At 36.0% G+C, this 18,023-nt stretch overlaps 1 protein-coding gene across 1 annotated transcript in view; it reads right to left on the bottom strand.

Moving 5' to 3' along the window:
• Positions 1-18,023, bottom strand: part of SLC4A10 (solute carrier family 4 member 10) — a 223,931-nt gene that overhangs the window by 75,200 nt on the left and 130,708 nt on the right. Inside the window, exons 11-14 of the mRNA XM_007464496.1 lie at positions 17,909-18,006; positions 14,754-14,928; positions 14,032-14,165; positions 13,388-13,633 (exon numbers count right to left, since the gene is read on the bottom strand). Of these exons, the coding sequence (XP_007464558.1) occupies positions 13,388-13,633; positions 14,032-14,165; positions 14,754-14,928; positions 17,909-18,006 (653 nt within the window). The remainder of the gene's footprint in view (positions 1-13,387; positions 13,634-14,031; positions 14,166-14,753; positions 14,929-17,908; positions 18,007-18,023) is intronic.

The following is an 18,023-nucleotide window of genomic DNA, read 5'->3' on the forward strand; positions in this document are numbered from 1 at the left end:
ACTGTAAAAAAAAAAAAAAAAAATTCATGCGCACACACACACACACACACACACACAACCTGATTAAAAAATGGGCAGAAAACTTGAATAGACATTTTTCTAAAGAAGATATACAGATGGCCAACAGGTACATGAAAAGATGTTTAACATCATTAATTACCAGAGAAATACAAATTAAAACCATAATGAGATATCACCCACACCTGTCAAAACAGCTATCATAAAAAAGCCTACAAATAACAAATGTTAGCATGGGTGTGGAAAAAAGGGAACCCTCTGGCACTGTTGGTGGGAATGTAAATTGGTACAACCACTGTGGAAAACAGTATGGAGTTTCTCAAAAATCTAAAAATAGAACTACCATATGATCCAGCAGTCACACTCCTGGGTATATATCTGAAAAAATACACTAATTTGAAAATATACACAAACCCAATATTTATAGTAGCATTATTTACAATAGCCAAGATATTGGCAACCTAAGTGTTCATCAACAGAGGAATGGATAAAGAAAGTGATATATATATATATATATATATATATATATATATATACTTAGCCATATATATAATTGGCTAAGTGATATTCCATTATGTATATATAGAATATCACTTAGCCATAAAAAAGAATGAAATTCTGCCATTTGCAGCAGCATGGATGGACCTAAAGGGTATTATGCTTAGTGAAATAACTCAGACACAGGAAAACAAACACTCTATGTTTTCATTTATATGTAGAATCTAAAAAAAAAACCCAAATGAATGAATATAACAAAACAGAAAGAGACTCCCAGATATAGAGAAAAAACTAGTGGTTAACCAGTGGGGAGAGTGAAGTGGGGAGGGGAAAGATAGGCATAGGGGATTAAGAGATACAAACTACTATGTAAAAATAAGTAAGCAACAAGGGCACAAGAGGGCAGACAGCAGAAGCAAGACTACAATCCTGCAGCCTGTGGAACAAAAACCACATTTACAGAAAGATAGAAAAGATGAAAAGGCAGAGGGCTATGTACCAGATGAAGGAACAAGATAAAACCCCAGAAAAACAATTAAATGAAGTGGAGATAGGGAACCTTCCAGAAAAAGAATTCAGAATAATGATAGTGAAGATGATCCAGGACCTCAGAAGAAAAATGGAGGCAAAGATCGAGAAGATACAAGAAAAGTTTAACAAAGACCTAGAAGAATTAAAGAACAAACAGAGATGAACAATACAGTAACTGAAATGAAAACTACACTAGAAGGAATCAATAGCATAATAACTGAGGCAGAAGAAGGATAAGTGTCCTGGTAGACAGAACAGTGGAATTCATTGCTGTGGAACAGAATAAAGAAAAAAGAATGAAAAGAAATGAAGACAGCCTAAGAGACCTGTGGGAAAACATTAAATGCAGCAACATTCGCATTATAGGGTTCCCAGAAGAAGAGAGAGAGAAAGGACCCGAGAAAATATTTGAAGAGATTATAGTCGAAAACTTCCCTAACATGGGAAATGAAGTAGCCACCCAAGTCCAGGAAGTACAGCGAGTCCCATACAGGATAAACCCAAGGAGAAACACATCAAGACACATAATAATCAAATTGGCAAAAATTAAAGACAAAGAAAAATTATTGAAAGCAGCAAGGGAAAAGTGACAAATAACATACAAGGGAACTCCCATAAGGTTAACAGCTGATTTCTCAGCAGAAACTCTACAAGCCAGAAGGGAGTGGCATGACATACTTAAAGTGATGAAAGGGAAGAACCTACAACCAAGATCACTCTACCTGGCAAGGATCTCATGCAGATTGTTTTACAGACAAGCAAAAGCTAAGAGAATTCAGCACCACCAAACCAGCTCTACAACAAATGCTAAAGGAACTTCTCTAAGTGGGAAACAAAGAGAAGAAAAGGACCTACAAAAACAAACCCGAAACAATTAGGAAAATGGTAATGGGAACATACATATCGATAATTACCTTAAACGTGAAGGGATTAAATGCTCCAACCAAAAAACACAGGCTTGCTGAATGGATACAAAAACAAGGCCCATATATATGCTGTCTACGAGAGACCCACTTCAGACCTAGGGACACATTCAGACTGAAAGTGAGGGGATGGAAAAAGATATTCCATGCAAATGGAAATCAAAAGAAAGCTGGAGTAGCAATATTCATATCAGATAAAATAGACTTTAAAAGAAAGAATGTTACAAGAGACAAGGAAGGACACTACATAATGATCAAGGGATCAATCCAAGAAGAAGATATAACAATTATAAACATATAGGCACCCAACACAGGAGCACCTCAATACATAAGGCAACCGCTAACAGCTCTGAAAGAGGAAATCGACAGTAACACAATAATAGTGGGGGACTTTAACACCTCATTTACACCAATGGACAGATCATCCAAAATGAATATAAATAAGGATACAGAAGCTTTAAATGACACAATAGACCAGAGAGCTTTAATTGATATTTATAGGATATTCCATCCAAAAACAGCAGATTACACTTTCTTCTCAAGTGCACACAGGAAATTCTCCAGGTGAGATCACATCTTGGGTCACAAATCAAGGCTCAGTAAATTCAAGAAAATTGAAATCATACAAGTATCTTTTCTGAGCACAACACTATGAGATTAGAAATGAATTACAGGGGGAAAAAAACGTAAAAAACACAAACACAGGGAAGCTAAACAATACGTTAGTAAATAACCAAGAGATCACTGAAGAAATCAAAGAGGAAATCAAAAAATACCTAAAGACAAATGACAATGAAAACACGACGATCCAAAGCCTATGGGATGCAGCAAAAGCAGTTCTAAGACAGAAGTTTATAGCTATACAATCCTACTTCAAGAAACAAGAAAAATCTTAAATAAACAATCTAACCTTACACCTAAAGGAACTAGAGAAAGAAGAACAAACAAAACCCAAAGTTAGCAGAAGGAAAGAAATCATAAAGATCAGAGCAGAAATAAATGAAATAGAAACAAAACAATAGCAAAGATCAATAAAACTAAAAGCTGGTTCTTTGAGAAGAAAAACAAAATTGATAAACCATTAGCCAGACTCATCAAGAAAAAGAGGGAGAGGAGTCAAACCAATAAAATTAGAAATGATAAGGTGAAGTTACAACAGACACTGCAGTAATACAAAACATCCTAAGAGACTAATACAAGCAACTCTATGCCAACAAAATGGACAACCTGGAAGAAATGGACAGATCCTTAGAAAGGTATAACCTTCCAAGACTGAATCAGGAAGAAATAGAAAATATGAACAGACCAATCACAAGTAATGAAATTGAAACTGTGGTTAAAAATCTTCCAACAAGGGCTTCCCGGGTGGTGCAGTGGTTGAGAGTCCACCTGCCGATGCAGGGGACGTGGGTTTGTGCCCCAGTCCGGGAAGATTCCACATGCCATGGAGCGGCTGGGCCCATGATCCATGGCTGCTGAGCCTGCGTGTCCAGAGCCTGTGCTTCGCAATGGGAGAGGCCACAACAGTGAGAGGCCCACGTACCGCAAAAAAAAAAAAAAATCTTCCAACAAGCAAAAGTCCAGGACCAGATGGCTTCACAGGTGAATTCTATCAAACATTTAGAGAAGAGCTAACACCTATCCTTCTCAAATTCTTCCAAAAAATTGCAGAGGAAGGAACACTCCCAAACTCATTCTGTGAAGCCACAGTCACCCTGACACCAAAACCAGACAAAGATACTACCAAAAAAGAAAATTACAGGCCAATATCACTGATGAATATAGATGCAAAAATCCTCAACAAAATACTAGGAAACAGAATCCAACAACACATTAAAAGGATCATAAGCCATGATCAAGTGGGAGTTATCCCAGGGATGCAAGGATTCTTCAGTATATGCAAATCAACAATGTGATACACCATATTAACAAATTGAAGAATAAAAACCATATGATCATCTCAATAGATGCAGGAAAAGCTTTTGACAAAATTCAACACCCATTTATGATAAAAACTCTCCAGAAAGTGGGCATAGAGGGAACCTACCTAAACATAATAAAGGCCATATACAACAAACCCACAGCAAACATCATTCTCAACGGTGAAAAACTTAAAGCATTTCTTCTAAGATCAGGAACAAGACAAGGATGTCCACTCTTACCACTATTTTTCAACATAGTTTTGGAAGTCCTAGCCATGGCAATCAGAAAAGAAAAAGAAATAAAAAGAAAGAAATTGGAAAAGAAAGAAATTGAAAAAAAACTGTCACTGTTTGCAGATGACATGATACTATACATAGAGAATCCTAAAGATGCCACCAGAAAACTACTAGAGCTAATCAATGAATTTGGTAAAGTTGCAGGATACAAAATTAATGCACAGAAATCTCTTGCATTCCTATACACTAATGATGAAAAATCTGAAAGAGAAGTTAAGGAAACACTCCCATATACCATTGCAACAAAAAGAATAAAATACCTAGGAATAAACCTACCTAGGCAGACAAAAGACCTGTATGCAGAAACTATAAGACACTGATGAAAGAAATTAAAGATGATACCAAGAGATGAAGAGATATACCATGTTCTTGGATTGGAAGAATCAATATTATGAAAATGACTATACTACCCAAAGCAATCTATAGATTCAATGCAAACCCTATGAAATTACCAATGGCATTTTTTATGGAACTAGAACAAAAAGTCTTAAAATTTGTATGGAGACACAAAAGACCCCAAATAGCCAAAGCAGTCTTGAGGGAAAAAGTTGGAGCTGGAGGAATCAGACTCCCTGACTTCAGACTATACTACCAAGCTATAGTAATCAAGACAATATGGTACTGGAACAAAAACAGAAACAAAGATCAATGGAACAAGATAGAAAGCCCAGAGGTAAACCCATGCACCTAATGGTCAACTAATCTATGACAAAGGAGGCAAGGATATATAATGGAGAAAAGACAGTCCCTTCAATAAGTGGTGCTGGGAAAACTGGACAGCTACATGTAAAAGAATGCAATTAGAACACTCCCTAACACCATACACAAAAAGAAACTCAAAATGGATTAGAGACCTAAATGTAAGACCGGACACTATAAAATTCTTATAAGAAAACATAGGAAGAACTCTCTTTCACATAAATCACAGCAAGATCTTTTTTGATCCACCTCCTAGAGTAATGGAAATAAAAACAAAAATAAACAAATGGGACCTAATGAAACTTAAAAGCTTTTGCACAACAAAGGAAACCATAAACAAGACAAAAAGACAACCCTCAGAATGGCAGAAAATATTTGCAAATGAATCAACAGACAAAGGATTAGTCTCCAAAATATATAAACAGCTCATGCAGCTCAATATTAAAAAAACAAACAACCCAATCCAAAAATGGGCAGAAGACCTAAAAAGACATTTCTCCAAAGAAGACATACAGATGGCCAAGAAGCACATGAAAAGCTGCTCAACATCACTAATTATTAGAGATATGTAAATCAAAACTACAATGAGGTATCACCTTACACCAGTTAGAAAATCTACAAACACATCATCAGAAAATCTACCAACAACAAATGCTGGAGAGGGTGTGGAGAAAAGAGAACCCTCTTGCACTGTTGGTGGGAATGTAAATTGATACAGCCACTCTGGAGAACAGTATGAAGGTTCCTTAAAAAACTAAAAATAGAATTACCATGTGATCCAGCAATCCCACTACTGGGCATATACCCAGAGAAAACCATAATTCAAAAAGACACATGCACCCATGTTCATTGCAGCACTATTTACAATAGCCAGGTCATGGAAGCAACCTAAATGCCCATCGACAGATGAATGGATAAAGAAGATGTGGCACATATATACAGTGGAATATTACTCAGCCATAAAAAGGAACGAAATTGTGTCATTTGTTGAGACGTGGATGGACCTAGAGACTGTCATACAGGGTGAAGTAAGTCAGACGAAAAAAACAAATATCGTATATTAACGCATATATGTGGAACCTAGAAAAATGGTACAGATGAACCAGTTTGCAGGGCAGAAATTGAGACACAGAAGTAGAGAACAAACGTATGGACACCAAGGGGGGAAAGCCGCAGAGGGTGGAGGTGGTGATGTGATGAATTGGGTGATTGGGATTGACAAATATACACTGATGTGTATAAAATTGATGACTAATAAGAAACTGCTGTATAAAAAATAAATAAAATAAAATTCAAAAAGAAAAAGAAAAACAAAAAGCAACAAGTATATGTTGTACAGCACCAGAGAATATAGCCATTATTTTATAATGGCTTTAAACAGAGTATAATCTATAAGAATACTGCATCACTATGCTGCACACCTGAAACTAATATAATATTGTAAACCAACTACATTTTAATAAAAAAAAAGTATACCTGAGTTTGACTCTCATTTACCATTCACTGGTTCTGGGATATTGAGCAAATTAATTAACTTATTGGAGCCTCAGATTGATCATCTGAGGGGTAATACTTATACCATAGATTATTGTGAGGCTTAAATAAAGCCATGTATGCAAATTTTTGTTATTGCTCATATAAATTATAAGGCATTCCATAATTACTTGTTGAATGAATGAATAAAGCCTTGCCAATTTTTGCTTTTCTTTCTTTTTTCCCCCAGTTTGTTTATTTTCTTCTCACTACCATTGTCTCAGTCAATAATCAGGACTTAAACATTCCATACCAAGGTTATTGCTCTTTGCTCCACTTCCTATGATCACCTTCTAATCTATTATCACATAATTATTCCCAGAGCTTTGTCATTACCCCCAATGATCTTTTACAATAAAACTCATTACAATTTTTAAGACTCTCTGTCAACTGGTCCCAGGATTTCATCTATCTACCTTGGTGCCCTCAACTCTAATTATGACCTGCTCATGCAGAGATAATGAAGAGAGAGAAAAACAGATACGCCATATATAAGAAACTCAAGTTACAGGTACAACAGAGATGGAGTGATAAATTAAGGTAGTTTTTTACTTCTTCTCCTGGACCATTAAACATATGTCTAGTATAAATACTTACCATGCCAGGTTGCAATGATTTGACTATGCATTGCCTCTAGCTCCCTCCTTATTTATTGATTCAACAAATTCTCTGTGTGCAGCCACTATGTACAAAGCACATCTCTAGTCTCTTCTTGTTAATCACTGAGCTCCTTTAGAGTGGAGACCATATTCATTTTCACACTATCAATGTTAACACAATTCAGAGAAAAGCAATAGATGTTGAAAGAATGAGTCTAATAAGAGAATTTAAGAACAGAATGGCAAATCTACTTATTATACCTTAAACATTTTGCTCTATTCTTCCTTTGAGTTTTGTAAGTTGCTATTTTCCTGAAATGGAAAATAAATTTGTTTACACAGGAACTGATTGGATGAGCACCACCTGGCCCTAATTACCTCATTCTATGGCTTGTCAAAAGGCTTTAATTTCCCATAATAAAACTTTTTTTTAATTGAATGATTGTTTAAATTCTATAGTGCTTTACAGTTTTCAAAAGTTTCACACACATGATTTCATACAATCCTATAATAACCCCTTTTACCCCTTTCTCCTATATTGCTACTCCCCCCTTCCCTTTCCCCACTGGTAACCGTTAGTTTGTTCTCTGTATCCATGGGTCTGCTTCTCATAAAACTTATTCTTAGAAAGAAATTACAAAATAATGTATCCACACAATGCCATTGAACACTCCAAAATATACAAAGAGAACAAGCCTTTTTTTTTCAGTCTTTTCTTCTGTCCCCAAAGTATTGTAAGTGTGGTAGGTATCCTCCCAGAGCTCTTATTCCCTACATATTTCACATGTACTTCCTGTGTATTTTTGAGGGTTAAGATGTTGTCTCTAGAAGGCTGCTCTTAGGGGCTTACCCAAAGCAACTAACTAGGATATTGGTATAGATTCCTATCTTTTAATCCAAATTATTACCAAGTTTCTTAAAAATAAGGTAAAGTGGGCTTCAATGTGATACAACAAAATTCATCTCCAGCCAAGATTTTTTTCTCTTCTTGTCAAATACCTATTTACAGAGAATCATTATAATCAAAATAAGCACTTTTATGCTCTAAAATAAGAATCCAGGGCTTCCCTCGTGGCGCAGTGGTTGAGAGTCCGCCTGCCAATGCAGGGGACACGGGTTCGTGCCCCAGTCCGGGAAGATCCCACATGCCGTGGAGCGGCTGGGCCTGTGAGCCATGGCTGCTGGGCCTGCGCATCCGCAGCCTGTGCTCCACAACGGGAAAGGCCACAACAGTGAGAGGCCCACATACCGCAAAAAACAACAACAACAACACAAAAAAGAATCCATTTTACTGCATATGTTAATATTATTCAAATATTTATGTTTTAAATCCCTCTATTTTTATATTTTTAATTTCCTGTGATAAATTTTAAACTGCTTGAAGATAATATCTTAGAGACTTAAATAAAATTTATCCAAGTTCCCTCATATTCTAAATATTAATACTAGAAATTAATTTGTTCAAACCAGTGGCCTATAATGTGGTACATTGTCAAAAGTGTTTGACTAAATGTTAGATGTGTTGGGTTTTAGCTCTAGTTCTTCTACTTGCGTAAGCCATAATCCCTTCTGAGCCTTAGTACAAATTTTAAATAGAGGTGATATTCATTCAACATTCATTTATTTTTTCAACAAATTTTCATTGAACATCTATCTATTTTGTGTCAGAAACTGATCTGAACACTGGGAAAGCAGTGATCAAAACAGACTAAATCCCCTTCCCTCATGAACTCACTCTAGGAGGGGAACACACAATAAATTAGACTAATAGAGGTATCACTCTACATAAGCAAAATACCATGTGCTGATGAGGATGCAGAGCGATAGGAACACTCATTCATTGATGGTGGGAGTGCAAAATGGTACAACCATGTTGGAATTTTCTTATAAAGTTAAAATATAGACTTTTCATATAACCCAGCAATCCTGTTTCTAGGTATTTACCCAAGAGAAAATGAAAACGTAGGCCAAGTAAAGACCTGCATGTGAAGCAATATAGCTCCAAAGTAGCAACAACACAAACATCTATCAACCTGTGGTTGGATAGACAATTTGTGGTACATCCATACAGTGGAACACTGACCAGCAATAAAAAGGAATAAATTGATGCATGCAACAAAATGAGTAAATCTCAAAAGCATATGATAAGTGAAAGAAGCCAGACACCAAAGGCTATACACTCTCTGATTCCATTTATGTGACATTCTAAAAAAGGCAAAACTTTAGAGACAGAAATCACATCAGTGATTGTCAGGGGTTGGGGTGAGAGAGAGACTGTGAAGGGCCATGAGGAAATACTTTGGGAAATATTGTATGTTCCAATTATAGTGTTATTCATTTGTTGAAACTCATGTGAGGGTACACTTAAAAGAGGCATATTTTATTGTATGTAAATAATACTTCAATAAATCTTACTTTTAAAAAGATAAATAAATTATATAATATTTTAGATTAAAAAAAGGAAGAGAGAGAAGAGAGTTGAAATTTTAGATGGAAAGTCCTCAAGCAGGTGATTTTGAAGATAGTGAAGGAACAAGCCACATAGATGTCTGGAGAAGGGCATTCTAGGCAAAAAGAACAGCAAGTATGAAGGCTGAAGGGCAAGATTAGTGTGGGTGGAGCAGAGGAAGAAGTAGAAGACAAGATAAGACAGGCAGTGAGGAACAGCTCATACAACATCTTTGAAGGTAATGGGAAGTCATCAGTGGGCTTTGAGAAGCAGAGTGACATGATCTGACTTGGGTTTTAAGAGAATAATTCTTGTTGCTTCATAGAAAACAGTCTGTGGAAGGGAAGGGTAGTAGAATCAGGGACACCATTTGGAAGGCAATTGTCATAATTTAGACAAGAGATTACAGAGGTAGAGAGGGTGCTAAAAAGTGTTCAAATTCTATATAGAGAGCCATTAGATTTGCTCAGAAATCTGGCGTGTGGGAAATTTTAAAGGAACACAATTCAGCCCACAACGCCCAGGGATATGGTTTCACAATGAGTAGGACCATCTCTCTTATGCCCTAAAAACCTGCTTTTATAATTGAAAAAAAATTCTGCCTTCCTTCTTTTAGATATCAAAATGAAAATTCTGGAAGAAATAAAATTAGCTTTCTACTAATCATCTTTAGAGCAAGTTTTGATATATTGAAAAGACCCCAGGTACCCATGTAAAGAAGAGATGAGCTACACAGAGGAATGAGTGGAAGCTGAACACAGACTTCACTGAGACCAGTAATGAGCACTCACTTATGAGAACATATTTTCTTACCCTTCACATAATATTTGCACAGTACTCATTTATAAAAACAGGGTTTTTTTGGGTGGTATATAAAAACTATTTTGCCTGCAACTGAGAGCTCTAAGGAATGTTTTTATGAAGTAAACTTCTTTCCCCAGAGTTGTATTTCTTTTCTCGATCTTTTCCTATTTGTTAAATAATAAATGTAAAGTGCATAAGCTGAACACCTTATATTATCAAGAATTGCATTTATAAATAGAAAAATATGCTAAGCTAATTGAATTTTACTAGTACTACAAATATCTAGGAGGAATAGTGTTCAGAACAATTAGCATATTCATTTCCATAGTTAAAGGGAAGTGCTTCTTTCTCCAAAACAAGTTATCAGCAATGTCTCTAAGCATTTATTTAGCATGACTAATACTATAAAGTATGTAGTGGTGACACGTAAAATACCTAGCAAAGGGGAAATGAATGAATGAATAATGAATGTAGCAATAGTTTACATGAACGAGAATAATTTGCTTAAAATTTCCCAACAGAAGTGGCAGATACTCTGAGTAAAATTATCATACACAAAGTGCCAACACTGACATTACACTAATCTGATAAAGAATTCATGGCAATGTGCCCAAAAGGTGAGATAAAGTTGAGTGGCAGAACAAAGTCACACCCTCTAATAAAGAAAACATAACATTAAGAAAAGTGGGTTCTACTCTTCATTATGCTTTGATTACTGGTAAGTTATAAATCATTAACTTGTTCTATAAAATAGATCTTATCTGCTCCATAGGATTTCATTAAATATAAAGTGACTATAAAAGGACTTTGAAAAGAAAAATTGTTATATTCCTTGGAATTAAAACTTTAATTTTAAAAATTAAAACTTTAGTGAACTTATTTTTTTATTTTTATTTTTTTGTGGTACGCGGGCCTCTCACCGCTGTGGCCTCTCCTGTTGTGGAGCACAGGCTCCGGACGCGCAGGCTCAGCGGCCATGGCTCACGGGCCCAGCCGCTCCGCGGCATGTGGGATCTTCCCGGACCGGGGCACGAACCCATGTTCCCTGCATCGGCAGGTGGACTCTCAACCACTGCGCCACCAGGGAAGCCCCTTAGTGAATTTATTTTAACTGATGTTTAGAGACTGGAATTGCTAGATAGTTGCTAGAGCAATCATTCACCACTTTTAATAGTTATTTATTATACCTACATGCATTTATTATTCACCATCTTTTTCATTTATAATGGGTTTTAAGGACATAAAAATCCAGTGGAATTTTTGGAAGAATACTTTATGATGAATACTTGATTATAAAAACCCTCCTGCCTATTTAAGCTTTGGCTGCTTTTCTCTGATTGTATATGTATCAGTGGTTGAGAAACAGTACTTTAAAGAAATTTTAAAATTACAGCAGTAACTTCAGTTACGGAGAATTACATCAGGGTCATAAAGCCTGAGTCTAATTTCTTGTTTCACCACTATCTATATAACTCTGGACAAATATTTCAAAGCATTAATAAATTTCTTACATCCAAGTCTGTGCCATTCCCTCCATCTAAACCACTCTCCATCTCTATTCCTCAGCACCTAATTCCTACTGATGTTTTGGTCTTCTATGTCACTTCCTCCAGGAGGTCTTCTCTGAACCTGAAATCTGGGTTAGGTGCTCTTCTGATGTAGTACCATAGTATTCTGGACCAATCCTTTAACACAGCACTTATTCCATTGTGTTGTCTGTTTGTCTACATTTCCTACTAAACTGGAAGCTCACTGAGAACAGAATACTGTTCATGATTTCCCTAGCACCGAGCACAGTGCCTGGCGTGTAGTAGGTTTGAAAATTCAAGCAGAGGTAATTGCATATCCTCGTAAAGATACCCAAATTAGGTGACACTGCTCTCTTTTCAACTAAAGATAAATGAAAAGGCATGTATCAATGTTATATCTCATTCTGATCAAATTGTTCTTCCCATCTGCCTGCTTTCTGAGTGTCCCTGACACATCCTTCATCTGCATTTGAATCCTGTTCACAACACCCTCACCATTTACTTTTATTGGGGAAGTTATTTTATATCCCACTTTGATTTTTTTTTTTGTTCTAAAACAGAGATGTACTGTTAAACATATCTCTAATTACCGAGAAAAATTCAAAGTACTAAAAGTCATCTTATTTTCAACTCTATATCATTACATCATTCTTAACAAGACTATAATATTGCACTGTTTTGGCCTAATTTCAACAATTTCAACTTCTAATAGTAAATAAAGATGATAAATCTTCAAAGGAAGATTCTGAGGGCCTATCTGAGCAGTTTATAAGAAGAGCATTCGTAGTTAATGCATAGGTTATAATGCCAGGTTGATGCCTAGTAAAGAACATATTGTTTCAAATATTCACTGTTTAAAATATATATATAATTACAAAAAAAAAATCCTAAAATTAAATCAAAGAAGAGTAATGTAATGTTCACATATACTCTGCAAATACAGCCTTAGAGAAATCCCAAACTTCTGGCATACAAAACTAGAAAGTGTAATAGGTACAATCCCATCTTTAATCCTAAACTGTAATGTCACCCTCAACAGGCAATATGTGAGTACTTTTATCATAAATGTCATAGGTTCCAAAAGCAAAAATACATTTCAATTCAGTGATATTTTGTTTAAGACTTTAGCATATTTTCAAACATCAAACTATGCAATTTAGACCAAATGAGTCTCTTTTATCTCACTGCTTTAAATCTGAAATCTTATCTTTCACTACTGTGTTCTTCAGATTACATTACACGGAAAAGGTCCTAAAGGAAGACCAAAAACAAAAATATTTTGAAAAAAAAATCTCTGTATAGTAAAATTGATCTTGGTTCATTATCTACTTAATAGGGAATGCTCGACAAATAAAACTTCAAAAAGTTATTCTTGGCAAAGATGTTATAATGAAAACTCAAGTATTCAGATGAGCAGCTGATTAGATGACTCTTAAAATCCTGTTCAACTCTGAGAGACCAGGATTTAGGTCATGAATCAATTTAAGGAACTCTATCTGCTGAGTAAGTTCCTTGTATTTCTTATAACAATAGCAATATTGGTAGAAAGAAAAGCCCCACAGCCAACAGGGGAAATGGTACTTACGAATATTGTGTCAGCAGTTCCAAATCATTATGCATGTTGATTGGATATGCTTCACTGAGTTCAAACAACTTCTCCAGGGCCTCATAAATGAAAATGATGCAAATAAGAGAAGCAAAAGCTTCTTCAGTAAACCGGGTGATATAGCAGACAAGGGAGCTTGCATCAGTGGCCACAAGTATGATACACAGGGTTGCAGTCCAAAGTCCAATACTAGCTCTTAAAGATAGGTATGACAGCCCATATTCTCTGGGGGGGGGGGGGAAACAGTGGAAAGAAGGTCATTTAACAGCTTGACGCCATTTTAAGTAGATGGAAGTAAGTCTAATTCAGGAATTGAAAGTAAATAAGCTTCACATCCCATGAGTATCTAAACTCAAGACTTTGTCTAAAGGGAACACCTAAGGGTACAAAACTCAAAGAGGTTTCTCAGTGCTTAGAGCTGAATATAATTTTTTATAAATATTACATAACAATATACATCAATATTTTACTGTTCCTTAATTTCCATGGAGAGACAAAAATGGCAAAATGAATCAAATCAGCGACTTCTACCTCTCCCAGCAGATCTCCAAATGTGATGTTGGAAGATTAAATATAGTAGAGAAATAGAAAGGGGCTGAGGGCCAAAAGTATATAACACTTACTTGCAAAATTTAAACAAAATCTTTTCAAACACCAAAACTGGTCCTGTACTGCCTAATATGGTAAGAGGCTGTCCACCAAAGAGAGAATAGGCTATCCCAGTCATGGACGCTCCAAAGAGAGATTCGATTGCACTCTGTGTAGAGATATAAATGATTCCATTATCTAAGCTGTACAGGCTGCGATTATAACTGGGGAGAAAATATGTAAAATACATGGGTCTTTTTTCCCTTTGCTATGAAGGGCCTAGCAGCCTTGGGCAGGAGGTGGGGTAGGAGGATAAAATAAAGGCGGCAGGCAGTCAGCAGACTGTGAATGGTAGTGGACAGGGATATGTCCTCTCCCCCTTCCTTATCTCACTTTTCTTTTGCTTACTAAAAGTTTACATGTATTCATAATAAATGTCTGGCAGAGGCATGGCCTATATAAATAGGAAAATGGACCTCTTATGAGGCAAGAACCAGAGGCTAAAGCTAGCCTAGGACTGGGGGGCCAGGGATGAGATCAGAACCTTGTGTAAGATAAGAATTAGTTGTTCTGAGATATTCCACTCCCTGATTACCAGTTCCATTAGTCATCTAGGAAATTCGTATGAACTTTATCTGCCAGACCATACATCAAATCTCTCCTCATAAAGGAAACCAAAATTAAATGCAGACTCATCTAACTATGAATCTTAAAAGCTGATTAAGTTTCAAAGTTCAGAGAAAAGCATAATACATACTATTCGCCCTTCAGTTGCTTCTCCTAGCAGTCCTCCAAATGTGATGACAGGAGACATACACGCGCAGTAGAGAAACAGAAAAGATGCTAAGCACTGCAAGCTGAAAGCATCTCTGAAGTCACTCCAGAAGTATGGAGCTTTTCTTTTGATATCTAAAATAAGTCCCCCAAAAATCCTAAGACAGGGGGGAAAACACAATAGTGACATACAAATATAAAAATCACATAAATCAAAATGCTCATTTGCTTTGTTGCCAGGTCACAGTACAGGTTTTTCCATCAGCAGAGATGAGACTCATATTAACATACTAGGTTTTACTATGATGATCTACAGGAATGGCTTTGTACCACTATGTCACTTCAATCCCTAACCAAATATTGTGTCAACAGCCAAAAAAATCCTAGGTTCTCTCAAACAAGGTTCACAGCGGTTCGTCAATCAAAATTCAAATAATGAGAGTTAAGGATTACTCTAATCTCTGTGCCATTTTACAACAACCTATTCCTAAAATCAGGCCTACCATCCTCAGTCATTGGCAATATTTTCTAATTGTTTACATTCCATTTAGTGTAGCAGAAAGTAAAGGAGGGAAGGTAAACTGATTTCTGTACAGTCCAATAGTGAACATCAACTTAGAGAGAAAAAGTGGCATATAACCATGGCTCCAGTTACCCACTCTCTTTGTGAAAAAAACCCTTGCCAAATAATACTCCAGACAGGCACTTAAATGACCTTATGGATGATAATACTTAGTAGAGAGAGGTAAGTTCCAGAGTTGTTTTCAGTTTTAGGAAACTAAGACAGGGACCTTACAATAAGCAACCTAGATAAATGTACTTTTGATCCACTATTGTCTAAACATATTCAAACATCTATCATTCACAAGACAATAATGACCTTATTTGGGAAAAATGCATATATTCTAAATATATCCAAAAACCACATTAAAGCATTTGAAGAATGATTTTTGGGGGGGTGGGGTGGGGAAGAGAGAGGCATTAAACTGTGAAACATTGCCTAAAATCTGAGGACTGGAACTTTTTAATCTGTTAGGAATGAGAGCATTAAACAGCTATTCTCATTCTTTGAACATTTAATAACAATATGCAGATTTAACATTTGACTACCAAAAGCTCTTTGTGTTCTATGGGATAAAGATGTCATATTAAAATGAATAAGGCTGTGATTAAGTTCCTACATGGAGGTTAAAAAAAACCTATTATGTTCAATATACTGCCAGTATGCTAAATATACTTGGTTTATGGAAAAATATTAAAGTTTTGTTATTTATTTTCTAAATAGGAATATAATCTGGCAATCTAAGAATCACCTCAAAAATGATTGTTCTCTTGAGAAATAAATTCTGATTTGCCTTGAAAAATGTACCTCTTCAGAATAAATTCTATTATTTTTAATTGCCCTAATATAGGCACAATAGTAACATATAAGTAACTATCTTACTGTTACGTGAGTGATAGAATCATTATGTTTTTCTAGTGATTGCTTCCATCAGAGGGATGTGGATGGAGTAGGAGAGGTTGAGAAGAATGAAATTTCACTTGAAAAAACAGGACATTTAAAATTCAGAGAAGCTTGCAAAGAACCTGTGAGATTCACACACGCAAAGATCATCTTAGGTTAGGTTCCTTTACCTGTGTTTAGTAAAACACATACATAATTTTTATTTGGGGGATCATTTCTGAATGATTTGTTAACTTGCCAAAGTCACAATTCAGAACAGATTTAATCTACGAGTCTATTTATTCATTCAGTTATGATTTATACCCCACCTAATCCCCAAAAGAATTTGAGGTGGTTATGAGCTATTACTTAGTAGTTAATATTTATAGGTTTGATAGTACTTTCTACTAGACCACTCTTTTCTAATTGATTATTTATTAGGGTATACATTAGTCTAAATAGCTGTTATATTACTGTGTCATAAACGAGCTTTTAGCAGCATAAATCTAAATCCGGAAGTGGGAGGTCATTGAAGAGAACAGTGCAAGAGCAGCCCAGATGTGCACCAGCAACTCCAGGAGAGCAGATGAGTAATGGATACTTCAAGTCATGTCAGCAACAGAATCTGTGGAAGAACTCTGGAGAAGCGAAGATACCGGATATTGGTGACCTGGGAGGATTTAGGAAGCAGTAAGGAAAAGTGAACTTTGAAAAAAATCTAAGCTATGTGGCATGTTACACCTGAGAGAGAGAAAAAAAAACAAAAACAAAAACAAATAAAAAGACAGCATTTGAAAATATGAAAGTAAACAGAAGGAGTAACAATGTTTCTAGTACAGGGAAAAGGAAAAAATTGTTTGAACCATCTCAAATTAGGTACGGGAGCCTGAGGAAGACATTTCCTCGGAGACAAAACATAGATAAAGGGAAAGAATGCAGGAGAATTAAAATGCACAGAGTTGTCAGGAACTGGAAAGTCATCTTAGAGGACACAGTGAAAGCAGTACAGGAAATGGCCCTGAGGGAAGAGGAGCACCAATCCTGCAAAGCCTCTGCAATTGCCTTCAATTATAATGGAGGCTGTGTGCACACATTCCCTGAAGAGAGACCCACCCAAAGGTTCTGATTTTCTGCTCACACATTTCTTGGAGAGAGACAAGCTGTCAAAACACCACAAAGAATCATTTTAAGAAATAAATTGAAGCTTTCATCTCTTCAAAGATGTGTGATTAGAAAAATAAATCATATAACTCTTTCAAATTACTACCGTAAAAATAAAAAATGCTATTATATATATCCTACTTGCATGTAATGAGACAGTGTCTATAAGACTGAGTTCTTGGTATTTATTTTCATTTCCATCTTGAGCTGGAAGTTTTCAACAGGCTCTTTTGGAAAGGGCAACTGACAGTTTTCTTATTCATTCTAAGAATCTGTGGATGTGTTTTAATGCATAGCAATATGAAAGACTAGGTATATATTAAAATGGAATGGTGTATTCACTGTTCTGGCTTAATGATAATGACAATCATTAGTAACTACAGAGAAATCAAATTAATTGGCATATTCATCCCCCAAAGAGTAGGTATCCAAAGTATAAAAACAAATTAGGTCTCAAAACCGCAATTCCCGACACACAAAAAAGGTATATATCATTCGGTCTTTGAAGTCCCATACAAGGGCTTTTCACTAACCTTCCAGTTCGCTGGAGTTCAGGTCCACTATGTCCTCCGTGGGGCTCGGCTTCCCCATGAGCTGCTGTTCCATTTGGTACAGCAGGGATCTTTCTCTTCTCCCGCGGGGAGGTTT

Source organism: Lipotes vexillifer, unplaced genomic scaffold (assembly GCF_000442215.2).
Source record: "Lipotes vexillifer unplaced genomic scaffold, Lipotes_vexillifer_v1.1 scaffold68, whole genome shotgun sequence".
Lineage (NCBI taxonomy): Eukaryota > Metazoa > Chordata > Mammalia > Artiodactyla > Lipotidae > Lipotes > Lipotes vexillifer.